The following is an 18,559-nucleotide window of genomic DNA, read 5'->3' on the forward strand; positions in this document are numbered from 1 at the left end:
ATTTAAGACAGTTGGCAAATTAGGATCATAAAAAGCTAGGTTCAAAGATGAACGTTTATTAAGACTGACAAGAGAAGTTATTACAAATTACAAAAGTAGGGACTGACAGATGCCACACACATCCCCAGAAGCATGAGGAAGAACAGACTGTTTATTCAAATTGCCTGACAGTATAAGTCAACCCGACGACTCAGATGGAAACAGACCACGTCCTGGAAAACACAAGCTACCACAGTGGACTCACCACGGAAGAGAGAATTCAACAGTCCTGGAGCAATTAAGGGGATTGCACTTGTGATTTTAAATCTCCCCAAAAGGAAATCTCTAGGCCAGATGGTTTCATAGGAGAATTCTGCCAAATGTTTAAAGAAAAACTAATTCCATACAATTCTTCCAGGAAACAGAAGTGGAGGAGAAACACTTACCAATTTATGAAGTTAGTGTTATCCTGATACCAAAACCAAAGACACTACCAAAAAGAAAAGTACAGACCAATAACTCGCAAAAGATACGGATGCAAAAAAAAAAAAAAAAAAAATGTAGATGAAATCAATTTTTAACCAAGTATTAGCAAACAGAATTGAGCAATATGTGAAAAGATTTATACGCTATGACTGTGGTATTTTGGGGATGCAAGGCTGGGTCAATATTCAAAAATCGGCTAAAGTGAAAAATCGACTAAAGTGACCCACCATACTAATAAACTAACACAGAAAAGCTACATGTCACATCAGTTGAAGCAGAAAGCATCTGACAAAATCCACACACTTCGATGATAGAAACTCTCAGAAAAATGGGAACAGATGGGGAATTTCCTCATCTTGACAAAGAGCATGCATTTTTAAAATAAAAACTATTTTTAATTGAAACATACTGACACCCAACATTCAAGACCAAGGTGTACAGCACATTGATCTGATACATCTGAACACGGTAATATGGTTGCCTACAGGGGTGGCATCAGTTAGCACTTCATTACATCAGAGTTGTCATTGCTTTTTTAAATGTTGATTTAAAATTTTTTTGGCTGACAGGTCTTAGCTGCGGCACTCAGGATCCTACTTCCCTGACCAGGGATCAAACCCAGGCCGCCTGCATTGGGAGAGTGGAGTCTTTAGCCACTGGACCACCAGGGAAGTCCGTCATTTCTTTTTTTTGTGGTGGGAATAATTAAGATCTAGCTCAGGAATCTTGACGGTTTTAATACAATATTGCTGTGTTCACCGCACCGTGCCATCAGCCCTCCAGGACTTACTAGCCGCACACGTGTCCCTGAAACCTCTCTCCCAGTCCCCACCTGCCGGCACCACCCTGGCAACCACTGCCCCTTTCTAGTTTGGCTTCCTTAGACCCGCATGAAAGTTACAATCATAGTGTCTTTCTGTTGGATTATCTCACTTAGCTTATGACCTCCAGGGAAAAGCACGCTGTCCAATGGACACCCCTCCCCCTCACGAGGAGGGTATTTGATTGTACATCTCTATCTGTAGCTTTTATCCATTTGTCCCGTTGACAGGCAGGTAGGTTTCAGTACCTTGACTATTGTGAATAATGCTGCAATAAGCCTGGGAGGACAGACATCCCTTTGATGTTTTCATTACTTTTGCATAAATCCTCAGCAATGGAAATGTGCGATCACACAGCAACTCCTTTTTTGGAGGAACCTGCGTACTTCTCTGTAGTGGCCGCACTCACACACACTCCACCAGTGTTTTCTTGAGTTTTCGAGATTGTTACCTCCATTCTGTTACCTCTATGACCAGCATTCTGACAGGTGCGAGGTGATAGCTTGTGGTTTTGGTGTGCATTTCTGTGATATTAACTTGCCTACTTGAAGCAGACTGTAAACTAGAGCCGTTTTCAGGTCACAATCGCATTTACACCTGCCCTGCAGACGAGCACCAAGAAGCCACCAGCATGACTGGTGCTTCTCCTCCGGGGCCCCCGGTCTCCATCCCACTGCCCCCGGCTCCAACACTGACCGCCAGAGCCGGCCACTTCCAAGGGGTCGGACAAGAACCTGGCCCACGTCCCAGTTATTATTTACATTTCTCAGATATAACTGAGACATCTGGACACGAGAGCCCCAGCAAGCCCATGTGTCTCCAGCTGGGAATCTTCCCCAGAGGTCACCTCTGTGCAGCCGTATCTCGGGACACTTTGTCCACAAGGACGTTAACCTCACCCGCCCTCCCCTCAAGGCTTCACTTCTCCAGAGCTCCTGATGGCAGAAGGACACCAGGCCACACGGCCTGCTGGCTTGCAGCACAGGAGCCCAGCCAGCACAGACAAGGGTGCAAGCGTGGAGCACCCAGGGCCCCATGGTGGAGAGGTGTCAGGGCACGTCACACCCGAGATCCCGAGGTCACGAGGGATCTTAGTACAGGAGGCTGCCCAGAATCAAGGAGGACTGTGAAGGCCATGGAGGCTGTCAGGCAGGCAGGAGGCTGGGGCAGCGGGGTCCTCGGCCAGTCACCGTCCCCAAGACAAACCCTGCAGCTCAGAAGTGGGCTCCACCATGTAACACAGACGACCACCCCCGAGGGCCTCCTGAGTGCACGTGAACTACACTCGTGCTTATAATCACCTACAAGAGGCAGGAATCTGGAAAATATGAACGCGTGTGTAAGTGAGCCACTGTGCCGGGAAACCAATGCAGGGCCCTGACGACAGGGGCCGTTGGTCCAAGACCCCCCAGCCCAAGCAGGAAGCGACCCGGAAATCCAGACGGCTCTGCAGCCGCAGCTCTGCAAGTCTGAAAACCACGCCCAAAACACGGCACTCAGAATAATATTTTATTTAGTCGTTTGTTTACAACTGAAACTCTGGGAATTCAAAATTAACATCCTTGCCCGTGAGCTTCTTATAGACACCAGAAAACGTTTCAACCTACAAGAGAAGAGATAAATTGTCACTACACACAGGGGACGTGCCCTCTGTAGTCCCAAACGGGGCAAGCTCGAGTCTGGTGTGGGGAAAGGGCTCCACCCCCTGCGCCACCTGCTGGCTCCTCTGGGTCACTCGGAGACCCTGGGGTGACGGTTTAACCCGGAATGAAGCCAAACGGCAGTTCTCCCTCAGAGTCTAGAAGCCAAATGATAGTTCTCCCCAGAGTCTATCTCGACCACCACCCAGCCTTAAGTTCAGCCTCACACACACCATGGAATTACTTCACGTCCATTTCTCCTAACAATTTAAAACAATTCCAGTGTTTAAAACATCTCCCAATTTAACCTGATCTACAGCCCCCAAGGCAGTCGGCTCCCACAGGCAGGTTCAGAACCACTGGGGTGGGCTGGGCTCACCCCCGCCCGGGCCTTGTCTGGCCCCTCCCCCAGGGGCGGGCCTGCGTCTGGCCCCTCCCCGGGAGGCCAGCCCCTACCTTGTGCTCCACATTGTTCTGCTGAGCTTTGTCCAGATGGACCTTTATGAGTCGGCTGCCGTCCAGCTTCACGCGGATCCTCTTGCCCACGATCTCACTTGGGAAAACCAAGTCCTCCAGGATGGCGTCGTGCACAGCGGTCAGAGTGCGGCTTGAAGAACACAGCGACAAAAGTGAGAAACCCAGCAAGGTCTGCCCTCCTGGGAACCCCCAGGGCACCTCCGCAAGTCAACCCTGAGTGGAACGCTCCAGGTTCCTGAAGCCACAGCAGCACGAGCTTTCAAGTTACGTCCTTTTGTCCCATGTATCACAGCAGAGCCGCTACCACACGAGGAGAGGGAGACACACACGCTCCCATCTCACTTCCAAAGCCAGCCTGTTGTGAACCACACACACCAGCTGTCAGGAATGATCATCTCCAGAAAAGGAGATTAGTGATGACTTTTATTACAGGACACACCGTTAGGTTGTCATTCACATGATCTTCTGTAGTAACCTCTTACCTCTTCCAAAACGATCTTTTCCAGTGTTGTCAAATGATTAGATGTTACCACAGGCTTTACCTACCGAAGACACTTTGAGGGGTCCCTGGCCTCTAAGATGCACCAAAGCCCCTCCCTGTTCCTGCGATGGAATGAGGCGACACCCCACCCAAAGGACACTGTTCTACCCCAGCTCTAGGATGGGGCCCCTCCCATGAGGGTACCAATTTCAGCCCATCCCATCACAGACTGCCAAGGGAGCCTTGCTCCTCTTCTGGATATGACTCCAAGTTCACAACCCATCTGGCTGCCAGACAAGGTTCAATTAACCCCAAACTTCTAGCCAATCAGTTTTGTACCACAGGATACCAGGAATGAGAGAAGAGACTGTTCTCACTCCCAACGTCTGCAGGGCTCCCTTTTATTACGGAACGTGTCCAAGTCTTATTCACCCCTCAGTGGCTCAGACACCATGTCCTACTCGTTTCTCTTTGTCCGGCAGCTCTGCACACACAGAAGGGGCTCCTAAATGACCGCAAAGTTTCATTGCTCAAAGGCCAAGAGCAGCTTCAGCACCTCAGCACACAAATCAGTCAGCCAGCCCAGTTGACGAATGGCTGCTAACCACTGGCCAAGCACACCCTTCCGGGTTAGGAAAGCACCATGGACCCTGTTATTTACTTCCTTCAAAACACAAGAATAGAACGGAATCTAGCTGGTCTCAAACTCAAACTCTAGCCTGATCTAAACTCTCTGAGGGAAAGCAGGGGCAGCACAACTTGACAATCACGAGCCGCAGGGCCAGCCTGCCTCAGAGGAAAGTGGCCGAGACCCTGCGCGTGACTCGTGCAGGAGGAAGATGAGCACAGAGAAGGAGGAGAAGCCGCAGAGCCAGCCTGCTTCAGAGGAAAGTGGCCGAGACCCTGCGCGCGACTCGTGCAGGAGGAAGATGAGCACAGAGGAGGAGGAGAAGCCGCAGGCAGGAAGGCAGACGGGAAACGGGTGGGATCGCTCAGCGCAGGGCGGGGAAGACTCCCGGGTCTGCGCCAGGCCATGGGACAGGCTGGCGTCATCAGCTGAGAAGTGGAGACAGGCTTGTGCCGAGGGAGAGCCAAGGCTACAGACCTGGGAGTCGGCACCTTCACTGTGTGTAGAGCAAAGGGGCTGCTCTTATAGTCAAGTACTAACTCAGGCTGTCAGGACCCAGGCTACAAAACCACCTGAGTATCAGCATTAACAAACGAAACCTTCTTGATTATCCCCTGTATTTGATCTCCTGCAAGCTATCCAGAATAGCCCCCCTCCCCCAAAAGCTCTACATTCTAATGCTACCCCAACTGCCCTGAAAACAAGACCAAAGCACCAACAGCGCAAGTTCCGTAATGCCCGGCACGGGCCTCTCCAGCCTCTCCATCCTCCACAACGTGGCGCCGTCAACACCCGTCCACAACGCTAGAGACCCTCACGCCCTGCTTCCAGGCACGCCCGGCTCAGACGCCAGCACCACGAACACTGGAGGACGAGTGATAGCCTTTATCCCACCAGCACTGATGCTCAAGTCCTTTCTCAAACTGCCCAAGGCAGGCCTGCAGGGACCCAAGAAACCAAGTGTGTGGAATCAGCGACTTCAACACAACACCAGAAAGCTCAGACCAAGGAGCCACCCTCCAGTATCTAGTTTACAGCAGATAACCTGCAAGTCAATCAGGTTCATAAAACATGCATCACCAGCAACACCTTCAACCTCTGCCATGAGCAACAGACAAGTCTAGGTTTTCAACCTCAAATCGACAGCAAAAGTAAACAATGTGAACACACTGTGCTGCCCCCACGTCGGGTGTGCTTTACCCCACCGCGCCCACTGGACTCCTCCTCACCGCTCTTCCCTCTACCCAAAGAACCGGGTCCAAGTCTCACCTTTTGTGAGCGCAGCAACCTACTGTACCACCTACGTGAGTATATGTAACTCTTACCTCCAGAATCAACCTTAAAACATTTCACACAGTTACAGAAACCCAGTTACTTAATAAAAACTCCCATGTGAATGGCTTTCCTACATCACTCACACTTAATTTTAAAAAACTTACATAACTCTTACTATAAATAACCCATGCCAATCAACAATGGTTATTAAGAGTGGTACACACATTTTTGATGCTGAAGAAACCTACCTCCTGGGACGTTTCTGCTTATTTTTCGTACGGCTTTTTCGAGTTGGCTTAGGCAGAATTCTCCTCTGTAAGGTAAAAATTATCATTCAACAAACTTTTAAAAAGACTTAAGTTGTCAGAAAACTAAGCACTATCAAAACTACTTTACAAACCAAAGAACTTAATGGCTGAATTCAAAGCTCCAGAAAGTCAAACAACCTAGACCCAACAAGTGAGTAAGAATCTCTGAAGTACTTCCTGACTTCATTTATCCTTTCAGAACCCACTACTGCTGCTGCTGCTAAGTCCCGTCAGTCATGTCTGACTCTGTGCGACCCCCCAGACGGCAGCCCACCAGGCTCCCCTGTCTCTGGGATTCTCCAGGCAAGAACACTGGAGTGGGTTGCCAATTCCTTCTCCAACGCATGAAAGTGAAAAGTGAAAGGGAAGTCGCTCAGTTATACTCTTAGAGACGCCATGGACTGCAGCCTACCAGGCTCCCCCATCCATGGAATTTTCTAGGCAAGAACACTGCAGTGGGGTGCCATTGCCTTCTCCAGCTTATAGTAAAATGTAACTGGAAAAATGTGACTGATCCCCCAAATATTACACGCCTGTTTACATTTCATCCAACCCACTACCCACTTACAGGTACTAAGTCAGAATACTACTCCTTGACTTACTCATCAGCCAAGCACTTAAGTCCTAGAGATTTCTGTTTGCAAAAAGGCCCAATCTAACTTAAAAAAACCAAAACACAGCCTCTTAACCATTTTCTCCTTACCCTACCAACCATTCTTTTGCGTGCCTTTTCCTCCCAGCTGCTGCTGCTGCTAAGTCGCTTCAGTCGTGTTGGACTCTGTGTGACCCCATAGACGGCAGCCCACCAGGCTCCCCCATCCCTGGGATTCTCCAGGCAAGAACACTGGAGTGGGTTGCCATTTCTTTCTCCAATGCATGAAAGTGAAAAGTGAAAGGGAAGTCGCTCAGTCGTGTCCGACTCTTAGCGACCCCATGGACTATAGCCTACCAGGCTCCTCCATCCATGGGATTTTCCAGGCAAGAGTACTGGAGTGGGGTGCCATTGCCTTCTCCGCATCTACATGTAATTCCCCAGGGTGGTGTGAGTCCGCTGAGAAACCCCACCAGGCGGAGCATGCGCCCAGTTCACATCTTGCCTTCATCACTTCTGCACAACCCAGCACCCTCACGGCACTGCAGCCACGGCAGACACTGGGGCCGCTTTACCACGAACATCAGCAGTTCAGTGCAGTTCTGTCGCTCAGTCGTGTGCGATTCTTTGCGACCCCATGGACTGCAGCACGCCAGGCTTCCCTCTCCATCACCATCTCCCGGAGCTTACTCAAACTCATGTCTTTCGAGTCGGTGATGCCACCCAGCCATCTCCTCCTCTGTCCTCCCCTTCTCCTCCTGCTTTCAATCTTTCCCAGCATCAGGGTCTTTTCCAATGAGTCAGGTCTTTGCATCAGGTGGCCACCCATCAGCAGTACCCTCTACCTCTTTAACCTGGCGCAAGCGGCGACCAGCGACTCTACCAACACAAGCCCTCACCCCAGCGCCCAACACGACGTGCCCCGCGGGCGCACCTGGGCGATGAAGACGACGTGCTTCCCGCTGAACTTCTTCTCCAGCTCGCGCACCAGGCGCACCTGGATTTTCTGGAAAGACTTCAGCTGCGGGACGGGGACGAAGATAATAATAGCTTTCCGGCCACCGCCAACTTCGATCTCCTAGAGTCAAAGCGGGAAGAGAGGCACAGATGCAGTCAGGCGGGGAGGGGGACCCCGGCACTACCGGCGGCCCGCGCACGTGCCCAAGCCCCGCCCCGTCCTGGGGGAACCCGAAGCCCACCCCGGGGGGGACCCCCTTGCCTTGGCGGCCGTGATGTTCAGCTCCCGCAGCTGCGCCTTGAGGTCCGAGTTCATCTCCAGCTCCAGCAGGGCCTGTGGGGCGGCAGAGGGCGCAGCCCACGCTCAGCGCGCGCAGCCTTCATTCACCCCGACCCTCTCCGGGACCCCGGCTCGCCCGCCCTCTCACCTGGGAGATCCCCGACTCGAACTCGTCCGGCTTCTCGCCGTTGGGCTTGACAATCTTGGCACTGGAGCTGAACATGGCCGGGACCTGGAAGCACAGCGCGCTCAGGGCGAGCGGCCGGCCCCATCTTCCCCCCGCACAAGCCATCGGGGCCCCCGGGCCGGCCAATCGGCCGCATCCCCACCCGGGGGCCCCAGATGTGTGCCTCCCGAAGCCGGAGGACCGGCATAGCGCCCGCGGACCACATACCTTGCAGAGGCGGCCAAAGATTCTGGCGGCTGCCGACCCGAGCAGGCCTAGGAAGAGACCTAGATCTCGCGAGAGTTCGTTAAATCCCGGCGGCGGAGGGGAAGAGGCGGGAATAGCGCGAGTAGAGAAACCGGAAGAACCACTGAGACGCGGAGGCAGCCTAGAGAGTCCCCTGAAGCGGCTCCTGAGGGCCGGAAAGCTGGGAAGGATTTTTGGCTCTGCTGTTATCCTTGTCTCGGCTGCTGGCGGGAATTCCCGTGTGGGCAGCCGAGGTTCCAGGCGGGCGGTGGGCTGGCCCGGCGACAGGCTGTCGGGGGTCCCAGGTCCGCCTTCAGGAAAACAGCTTGGGCTACCCCTGAAGATAGGACCAAAAGCCTCACTTAACACGAGGAAGCTTAACGTCCCAGCTGAAGCAATGGAAAGGAACCGGAGACTTGGGTTCCGTTTGGGCTGTGGAGGACCAAATGAGATGCTTGTGAAAGCGCTTTGGGAACGAACTGCTTTACGAATAAATGTGGTTTCCAGGCCACACTGGGCTCTCGTATCGACTGTTTGGTGCAGCCGACGAATCTGAGACGTCTAGGGACACCTGTGGTGGAGGCGGCCTGGAGCTGAAGAACCATCCCAAGAGGGAAAGTTCAGTTCAGTTCAGTCGCTCAAGTCGTGTCCGACTCTTTGCGACCCCATGGACCACAGCATGCCAGGCTTCCCTGTCCATCACCAACTCCCAGAGTTTACTCAAACTCATGTCCATTGAGTCCGTGATGCCATCCAGCCATCTCATCCTCTGTCGTCCCCTTCTCCTCCTGCCTTCAATCTTTCCCAGCATCAGGGTCTTTCCCAGTGAGTTAGTTCTTTGCATCAGGTGGCCAAAGTATTGAAGCTTCAGCTTCAGCATCAGTCCTTCCAGTGATTATTCAGGATTGATTTCCTTTAGGGTGTACTGGTTGGATCTCCTTGCAGTCCAAGAGACTCTCAAGAGTCTTCTCCAACACCACAGTTCAAAAGCGTCAATTCTTTGGTGCTCAGCTTTCTTTATAGTCCAACTCTTACATCCATACATGACTACTGGAAAAACCATAGCTTTGACTAGACAGACCTTGGCAAAGTAATGTCTCTGCTTTTTAATATGCTGTGTAGGTTGGTCATAACTTTCCTTCCAAGGAGCAAGCGTCATTTAATTTCATGGCTGCAGTCACCATCTGCAAAGACCTGGGGCCAAACAGGGTGCAATTCCAGGAGAAAAACAAGGGACGCTTGGGCAAAGCTGGGGCTCAAGCTGGACAGCTGAATTTAGCGCAGCTGTGGTGAAAGATTCGGGGGTGGCAAATGGCCTTAAAGTGGGTCAATAATTTGACACAGCAAAATTTTTTATTGGAAAAATGCTTACTATCCTGTCACTTGAAACACGTGTCAAGGACTTCCTGCCCTAGAGAGGAGCAAAAAATACAATTCACAAATAATTGTCTAGGTGTGTGTTCTGTGCTAGCTATAAGGAAAAACCACTGGATCCTTGCCCTTGGGAGATGGCAGTTTCGAGAGTGAAAGTGAGAGTCGCTCAGTCATGTCCTACTCTTTGCAACCCCATAGACTACACAGTCCATGGAACTCTCCAGACCAGAGTACTGGAGTGGGTAGCCTCTCCCTTCTCCAGGCGATCTTCTCAACCCAGGGATTGAACCCAGGTCTCCCACATTGCAGGTGGATTCTTTACCTGCTGAGCCACCAGGGAAGCCCACCAGGGAAGTTTAGTGAAGAAAACATAATTTGTATGACTGAATATAAAATGACAAGTTATAACAGTACATACGAGTAAAATGAGTAAAGGGGGCCAGAAGGACTCATGCTTTAAGAAACCAGGGAATTCTGTGGAAGAGATGAAATTAATCTGTGGTGAGGAGAAGGGGAAGACAGAGGATGAGATGGTTGGATGGCATTACCAACTCGATGGACATGAGTTTGAGCAAGCTTTGGGAGTTTGTGATGGACAGGGAAGCCTGGCGTTCTGCGGTCCATGGGGTGGCAAAGAGTCACTAGGGAGAACGGCATTTCCAACCTAGCAAACAGTATCTGGCTGTGGGGAGATAGTCTACTTGAACTTCAGTTTCCTTACCTGTCAGATTTACCAGAGCAATTACCCACATGTGCCAGGTGCTGTGGAAAATGCTTAGAAAGCTACGCCAGGTGATGCCTAAGATTTCCAACAACCTTTACTAAGATTGTGTTCATCTCAGATATTTAAAGCTGTATATACTTCTCTATGTGATTGCAGCCATGAAATTAAAAGACGCTTACTCTTTGGTAGGAAAGTTATGACCAACCTAGACAGCACATTAAAAAGCAGAGACATTACTTTGCCAACAAAGGTCCGGCTAGTCAAGGCTATGGTTTTTACAGTGGTCATGTATGGATGTGAGAGCTGGACTATAAAGAAATCTGAGCGCTGAAGAATTGATGCTTTTGAACTGTGGTGTTGGAGAAGCCTCTTGAGAGTCCCTTGGACTGCAAGGAGATCCAACCAGTCCATTCTAAAGGAGATCAGTCCTAGGTGTTCATTGGAAGGACTGATGTTGAAGCTGAAACTCCAATACTTTGGCCACCTGATGCAAAGACCTGACTCATTGGAAAAGATCCTGATGCTGGGAAAGATTGAAGGCAGGAGGAAAAGGGGATGACAGAGGATGAGATGGTTGGATGGCATCACCGACTCAATGGACATGGGTTTGGGTGGACTCCAGAAGTTGGTGATGGACAGGGAGGCCTAGTGTGCTGCAGCTCATGGGATTGCAAAGAGTCGGAGATGACTGAGTGACTGAACTGACCTGATACTTCTCTAATGTTAGGGGGAGAGGGGCCAACTGATTATCTCACTGGAATCAGCTTCGAACTTGTTGAAGAGAGAAAATGGAGCTGACCTGTGATCTTACCTGGGTCACCATTCCAAACCTCCTTGATGAACCATTTCCGTTCATTTTCCCACTTTTTCAACCTGGCTTCTGTGTCTCCCACTCCACAAAAGCAGCACTCCAGAAGTTCATCCAGTAAAGTTCTTTCTGGTCTCCAGGACTTTGTTGGAAGGCCTGGTGGGAGAGGACATTCTTGTCTTGCTTGTTCCCCATCCTCGGGGAAAGCATTCTTTCATCACATCAGTGACTATGATGTTAGCATTAGGTGTTTGTAGATATTCTGTAGATTTATTGAGGAAGTTCTCTCCTATCCCCGTTTTCTGGGTTTTTATCATAAATGGGATTATGTCAAATGCATTTTATGCATCAGTTAGTATAATCATGTGAGTTTTTCTTCCTAGCCTGTTAATATTGTAGACTACCTTAATGGGTTTTCAAATATTGCACCTTCCTTGAATATCTGGAATAAACCCTGCTTGGTAATGGGGTATAATTCTTTCTCACTGGGCTCATCATCTTACTCTCATCTTACTTTCTCATCATCCACTTATTAATATTTTGTTGAGGATTTTTAATGTCTATTCACAAGAGACATTGGTCTGTAGTTTCCTCTTTTTGTATTGTTTTGGTCAGGTTTTGGATTAGGTTAATATCAGCATAAAATAAGTTGGGACGTGCTCCCTCATCTTGTATTTTCTGAAAACAATTGTGTAGAATCAGTGTTAAGTCTTCAAACAGTTGGTTGAATTCAGATGTGAAATTATCAGGGCCAGGAGATTTCTTTTTCCAGGGGTTTTCACTATGATGAATTCCATTTCTTTAATAGTTACAAGGATATTTAGATTATTTTTCATATTGGATGAAATTTGGCAGTTTGTGCTTCTATAGGAACTGGTACATTTCATTTAAATTGTTGAATTTATGCCAGTAGAATTGTTCATAATATTCCCTTATTATCCTTTTAATGTTCAGAACAATAAAAGATGTATTTTTAAGAAGATTCCACAAGAACCTTCAAGTCAGTACATTATTTCGAGTTCCTGCAGGAGGAAAGTACTACATGGAAACAGCTTGTACATCACAGGGTTAAAGGACATCTGGGCAGTGATCGGGAGAGCAGTGTCTGTTGTGGGGGGGTACAACAAAGCACCCCTTCTTTAGGAAAATCTACCCTCCAGAGGTCAGAGGAAGGTCACTCAGTGCTGGAGAGGACAGGTTTTTCATCTGTTCTGACAGCAGATGCCTTAAGTGTTGAACCTGGGCTTGGAAAAACTGCCATTTTTCTTTGGCAGTCCTAGGTCCTTTTATGGCTGAAAGCTTTAGTGAGTGGATGCTGTCTTCCTGAGGGGAGGCTCAAAAACCAGAGTAAAGAAGCAAATCTACATGTTGCAACAGAGTAGGACCTCGGGAAGTTTGTAACATCTGGGTCAGCCTTCGGGATTTGTGCAGAATGAGGACTCTCAGTAAAATCCTGAGGGGTTACTCTCCCAGAATTGTTTTTCTTTCAAGTGAAAGAGATAAGGTACTGGCCTGTTTCATTGACTGGAATACTAAGGAAATGGAGATATTGAGAAATGGAATATTGCCTGCCACATCAGTAAACAAAGAATCTCACTGCTGCTGCTGCTGCTACTGCTAAATCACTTCAGTCGTGTCCGACTCTGTGCGACCCCATAGATGGCAGCCCACCAGGCTCCCCCGTCCCTGGGATTCTCCAGGCAAGAACACTGGAGTGGGTTGCCATTTCCTTCTCCAATGCATGAAAGTGAAAAGTGAAAGTGAAGTCGCTCAGTCATATCCGAATCTTAGCGACCCCATGGACTGCAGCCTACCAGGCTCCTCCATCCACGGGATTTTCCAGGCGAGAGTACTGGAGTGGGGTGCCATCGCCTTCTCCGAAAGAATGTCACAGTCATCGGCAATTGCAGCCGACTCTGAAGGTGAGTTGGCCAGCCCTGAGGGAACTCAGGAAGGAACCGAAGAGTATCAGCCAGGAGAAGCTATCAGACTGCAGCTTCTCCTTAGAGTGAGCCCTGAGGAAATCAGGATGTGAAAATGCTGAGGTGCCTATGAAAGGAACGGGCTCAGCGAGCCCAGACTCTTGCATCTTCCCGTACACAGTTGCTGTTGTTCAGTTGCTAAGTCTTGCCCTCCAACTCTTTGCAAACCCGTGAACTGCAGCACACCAGGCTCCCCTGTCCTTCACGATCTCCCAGAGTCTGCTCAAACTCATGTCTGTTGAGTTGCTGATGTCATCCGACCATCTCATCCTCTATCACCCTCTTCTCCTTTTGCTTTCAATCTTTCCCAGTTGGCAATACAATAATGTCTCTCCCCAGATGGAAAAGGCCAAAGGCTGAAAAACTCAGTGCTACTTTATCTGAAGCTGTGCTGTGTGCTGTGCTAAGTCTTTGGGACCCTTTGGACTGTAGCCCGCCAGGCTCCTCTGTCCATGGGATTTCCCAGTCAAGTATACTGGAGTGGGTTGCCATTTCCTCCTCTGGGAGATCTTCCCAACTCAGGGATCAAACCCATGGCTCCTGCGTCTCCTGCATTGCAGGCAGATTCTTTACCTGCTGAGCCATCTAGGAAGCCCCCATTATTTGAAACACCCCTTCCCAGGAACCAGGCCAGTGGCATTTTCAGCCAGCTTTGGTTGAAACAGTCTAATCTCAAGATGAGACTGAAGTGCCAAAGGCAAACTCACATACAGAGCAAGGCCTGAACTGGAAAGAAGAAGCCTTTACATAGATCCCAAATAAAGCCTGGAGGACCTCACACACAAAGAGGGCGTGAGCTGGCATCCACAAGAAAGATGTACCTTCAAACTGCAGGGTCAGCAGGAAAAGCAGTGAGCCCAAAGGAGCAACATGGGTGCCACCCCTCCTTGCTCACCCAGTGAAGGAGGAAACAGACAGAACAGGCTCTGTCTTGAAAGCAGGACTCCATCCTGGGCCGGACTGTGGACTTAGAGCTATATGCCCAGTATCTACGGTAAGGACATACCAACTGGAAAACCAGGCCCCCAGAAGGAAGAGCCCCAGGGCTCGTACCCAGACTCTCTGTAGCCTAAAAGAATACCTAATTATCTGTGTAACTGAATAGAATCATAAATTTTATTATGCTTATTGGAGTATGATCACAGGCGTATGTCCACTGTTAACTGCCTAGGCTTAAGGCATATGAATCACGGGTTAATTTTGATTGTATCTTTCTTTTCCTTTATTCAGATTAGTTTCAGGGAATTAGGGGAGGTAGGTTTGGGCACGTACACTTAGGGTATATAAGGTTTTCACAAAAACTGGTCAGGGTCCTTGGCTAAGAGGAGACTATGCCTTGGGCCCGCCGGGGTAATAAACTGCACTCCACTATCTGCATCGTCCTTCTGAATGTTTCCCGGAATGCATGGCTACAACAGCAGAAGTGCTCTGGAGCCTTCTCTGGCCCCTGTAGGGACAAGAAAAGTGATGGCCTTAAACACATAGACTGCCAGGTATTTCTCCAGTAAAGATGGGCTTATTCAGGGTCAGCAGGGAAGTACAGTTCAGGATCTGCCACCGTGGTGAGCCATGTGGAGTTCCAGCACAGCGAGGGAAAGAGAGCACTTCTGTGGAGAAGAGGGAGGTGGGGGCTGTGGAAGACAGTCTGCGGCTGTGCGCTGGCCAAGTCTCTGCCGCAAAGAGAAGCCCTCTTCCTCTTGGGCTCTGCCATTGTCGCAGGGCAGGAGAGCTCCCGTTCTGGTCTCCCAGATCTAGTTAAGGTTTCTGCTCATTAATTTTTTACACTGGGTAGTTCTGGCCCAGGACAGAATACTGCCAGGGCAGAGGGCACAGTTAAACAAGCAAGATCAGTTCTCCTTTAAAAAGTTAATTTGTTTATTGTATAAAAGTCCCCGTGAAAAAGGATCCTGTGCTGGGAATGCCTTATCTCAGCTCTGTGAGGCAGAAAGCCTAGAGGTCAAGGGGGTGAGAGAGCTTAGACGTTAAAACAATTCTCTTCCCTCCAGATCACAACTCCTGATGTTCATAATAAAGTGACAGGAGAGTTACTGATGAGTCCTTGAGTGTAAAATGAATTTATGGACCTGCCTGTCTGATCAAGAATTAATGGGCTGAATTTAACAGAAGGTTTTCTCTCCCCTCCACTTATAGCTGGCAGGATTTTTATTGTATTATCTATCAGCCAGTGGAAGGAGCATGTGAATGAAATAAATGTGCAAGCCTGTAATGAATGTGAAAATCTTACGCATTTAATTGAAGCGAGGTCACTGGCTTCTGCTGGAGAGTCTCAAGGTCACTTTTCCTGTATTACCATAGGTGGCCTGTAGAAATACTGGTGAACTATCAGTAGGCAGGTGATTGCTGAGATATTCATCTCTAAATTATAGAAATACTAATACATTTGACTTTTATCACCAACTAATTATTTGCTCATCTTCAATATATCTCCTCAAACGCAACACCATTCTTCCCAGGCATCTTCATGAAACATGCATGAGATGAAAAGAATTGGTGCCTTTGCAGACATGCTGTGTATCGACCACACTATCCACACAGAGTCAGTGGATATTCACAGCCCCTGGACACAGCAGCAGCATCTCCATTTTTCAAAGCATAGAACAGAGACTTTAAGCAACTCCCCGAATTTATAGAGCTGGCAATTGTGGGGCTGGAATTTTCAGTCAACATTGTGAACTTCACAGCTCAGGGGCAGGAGAGCAGCAGAACTGGGGGACTGAGTCACAGGAACACTTCATCACTTCTGCCACTCAGCCCCACCCCCTACCCCGGGGCAATGTACCTTATTGAGAATGAGCCAGTTTTTGCCCAGAGTAAGTAAAGTCACACACTTGGAGCCAGAGATTAAAATAAAAAATATTTAGTTATCCATCAACAAAAATGCCAGAAGAAAGAGTTTTAAAATTGCAGAGAGCCACTCAGATGCTTTTCTGAACATAGTCAGATAATTCAAACAACAACTTTGCAGGGATGATGAGTACTCTGTGATAAAGGACCACAGCCAGCTAACTTACATGCAAAAGCAAGTCTTAATTAAGTAGGTCAGACGCAAGGATCAAGCTAGTGGGAGGTGGGCTACAGTCAGACAGCACCTTTTCAGGGGCCCAGCCTCTTTCTTCCTCCAGGCAACACTGCAGCCTACAGCTGTGTCTATATCCTGCACAACTATTATCATTTCATATCTGTCTGACAATCCCAGTTCTTTCCAAGCTTTGAAGATATTTGCTTTTGACTCACTGCTGCTGCTGCTGCTAAGTCGCTTCAGTCATGTCCGACTCTGTGCGACCCCCATAGACAGAAGCCCACCAGGCTCCCGCGTCCCTGGGATTCTCCAGGCAAGAACACTGGAGTGGGTTGCCATTTCCTTCTCCAATGCATGAAAGTGAAAAGTGAAAGGGAAGTCGCTCAGTCATGTCTGACTCTTAGCGATCCCATGGACTGCAGCCCACCAGGCTCCTCCGCCCATGGGATTTTCCAGGCAAGAGTACTGGAGTTTGACTCACTACCCTGACTTATTTCCGCGTCAGCTTCTCAATCAGAAGTCAGCTCTTCCAGGTGCCATCTGTGTCCACAACTTAACCTGTGCCACTGGGAGGTGAGCGAGTGATGCGTCTAAAGAAAGTAGGTCAAAAGTAACATTTCCAAGGCTCTGGTCTGTGCCTACCAGGAGGCTGCAGGAGCTCCAGAGGCCCTGGGAAAATGGAGAATGAATGATCTCAAGAAGAGGGGCTGTGGTCGTTCTGAGAGCGGTCACTGGGCCGTCCTTAACTCTCATCATATATCCACAGAAGAGATGTGGCCATCAGTCATTACTCGCTTTTTAAGGGCAACTTTTTTGAAAGAAGCTACCTTGAAGTGCAATGACAATAGGAATGAGCAATGGACAAGAGCCAATTTAAATTAGTAAAGTTGAAAATTTTCAAATGGATAATTATTGAGTTCACAGGCAAGAACACACTGATCACATGTTTGTGGTTCCTTCTTCCTGGAGTATCAGACTTCCTTCTCTGCCTAACTCACCTGAGTGAAAGAAGAGTGAAGTCGCTCAGTCGTGTCCGACTCTTTGCAACCCCATGGACTGTAGCCTATCAGGCTCCTCCGTCTATGGGATTTTCCAGGCAAGAGTGCTGGAGTGGATTGCCATTTCCTTCTCCAGGGGATCTTCCCAACCCAGGAATCGAACCTGGTTTCCCGCATTTCAGGCAGACGCTTTACCGTCTGAGCCACCAGGGAACGCTTCTTTTATCCTTCGAACCTTACTCATGCACTACTGCGTTCCCTGGCCCTCCAGGCACTGGCTCACTCCCCCTGCCTGGCATACACTTTTCTCTTGAGATGTCTTCTGTCTGTTCACATGCCTATCTCTATCTTTGTCAATTTTGTATCCCTGGGGCTTGGGTCACACAGCATAGGTGTTCAGTAACATTTATTGAACTGAAGTCTTCAAGAAAATTGTTTTTGTTGTTCAGTCACTAAGTCCTGTCTGACTCTTTCTGACCCCATGAACTGCAGCACATCAGGCTTCCCTGTCCTTCACCATCACCTTGAGTTTGCTCAAAGTTGTCCATTGAATCAGTGATGCCATTCAACCATCTCATCCTATGTCATCCCCTTCTTATGCCCTCAATCTTTCCCAGCATCAAGGCCTTTTCCAGTGAGCCGGCTCTTCGCATCAGGTGGCCAAAGTACTGAAGCTTCAGCATCAGTCCTTTCCATGAATATTCAGGACTGATTTTCTTTAGGATGGACTGGTTTGAAAATTAGGTAGTTTAAAATTATTTGAAAAGGAAGGCTTGTCAATGGAGAGGACTTTTAAAGAAGTCCATTTACTTACAGAACGAAATGTGAAATATTGGGTAGATTATAGTCTAAGACAATATTCTAAGACATTAACGTTCCAATAAATATCCCCTTGGGTCGCAGTGCGTTAAGTTCTGGACATCCCTCTGGTTACAGAACCTGGGTGGAGGTGGGGAAAACGTGCCCCCGCCAATTTGAGGGGACCATGGAGGCGGCGGCGGGGTGCGGGCTCACCCCTATCCCCTCTCTCCCTCTGCCGCACCCACCCCTCTTTTCACTTGTGGACCCCAATGTCTTTCCGGCCAGGACAAAAGTGGGCGAGTAAACCAGCCCATCCGCGTGCCTGGCTGACCCTGAGTGTATCCCGCACCCCGGGAAAGCCCAGGAACACGGGGGGGGCTGACCTGGGGCCGGGGGCTGGGGACCCGACGCCCTGCGTGCAGAGCCTCCAGCGCCCACCACAGCCGCAGACCCCGGGAAGGGTTCCTAGGAGCGCAGGCGGGCGAGAGCCGGGGAG

At 49.3% G+C, this 18,559-nt stretch overlaps 1 protein-coding gene across 1 annotated transcript; it reads right to left on the bottom strand.

The window, feature by feature from the left end:
- Positions 1 to 2,782: 2,782 nt before the first annotated feature.
- RPS7 (ribosomal protein S7) lies at positions 2,783 to 8,474 on the bottom strand. Its single transcript, XM_006054156.4, has 7 exons — positions 8,319 to 8,474; positions 8,073 to 8,156; positions 7,907 to 7,978; positions 7,622 to 7,765; positions 6,036 to 6,100; positions 3,383 to 3,533; positions 2,783 to 2,889 (listed from the first exon to the last, which is right to left on the bottom strand). Exons 2-7 carry the CDS (start codon positions 8,145 to 8,147, stop codon positions 2,812 to 2,814), a joined length of 585 nt encoding a protein of 194 aa, XP_006054218.1. The 5' UTR covers positions 8,148 to 8,156; positions 8,319 to 8,474; the 3' UTR covers positions 2,783 to 2,811.
- Between the last annotated feature and the right edge of the window lie 10,085 nt (positions 8,475 to 18,559).

The sequence above is a fragment of the Bubalus bubalis genome, chromosome 3 (assembly GCF_019923935.1).
Source record: "Bubalus bubalis isolate 160015118507 breed Murrah chromosome 3, NDDB_SH_1, whole genome shotgun sequence".
Lineage (NCBI taxonomy): Eukaryota > Metazoa > Chordata > Mammalia > Artiodactyla > Bovidae > Bubalus > Bubalus bubalis.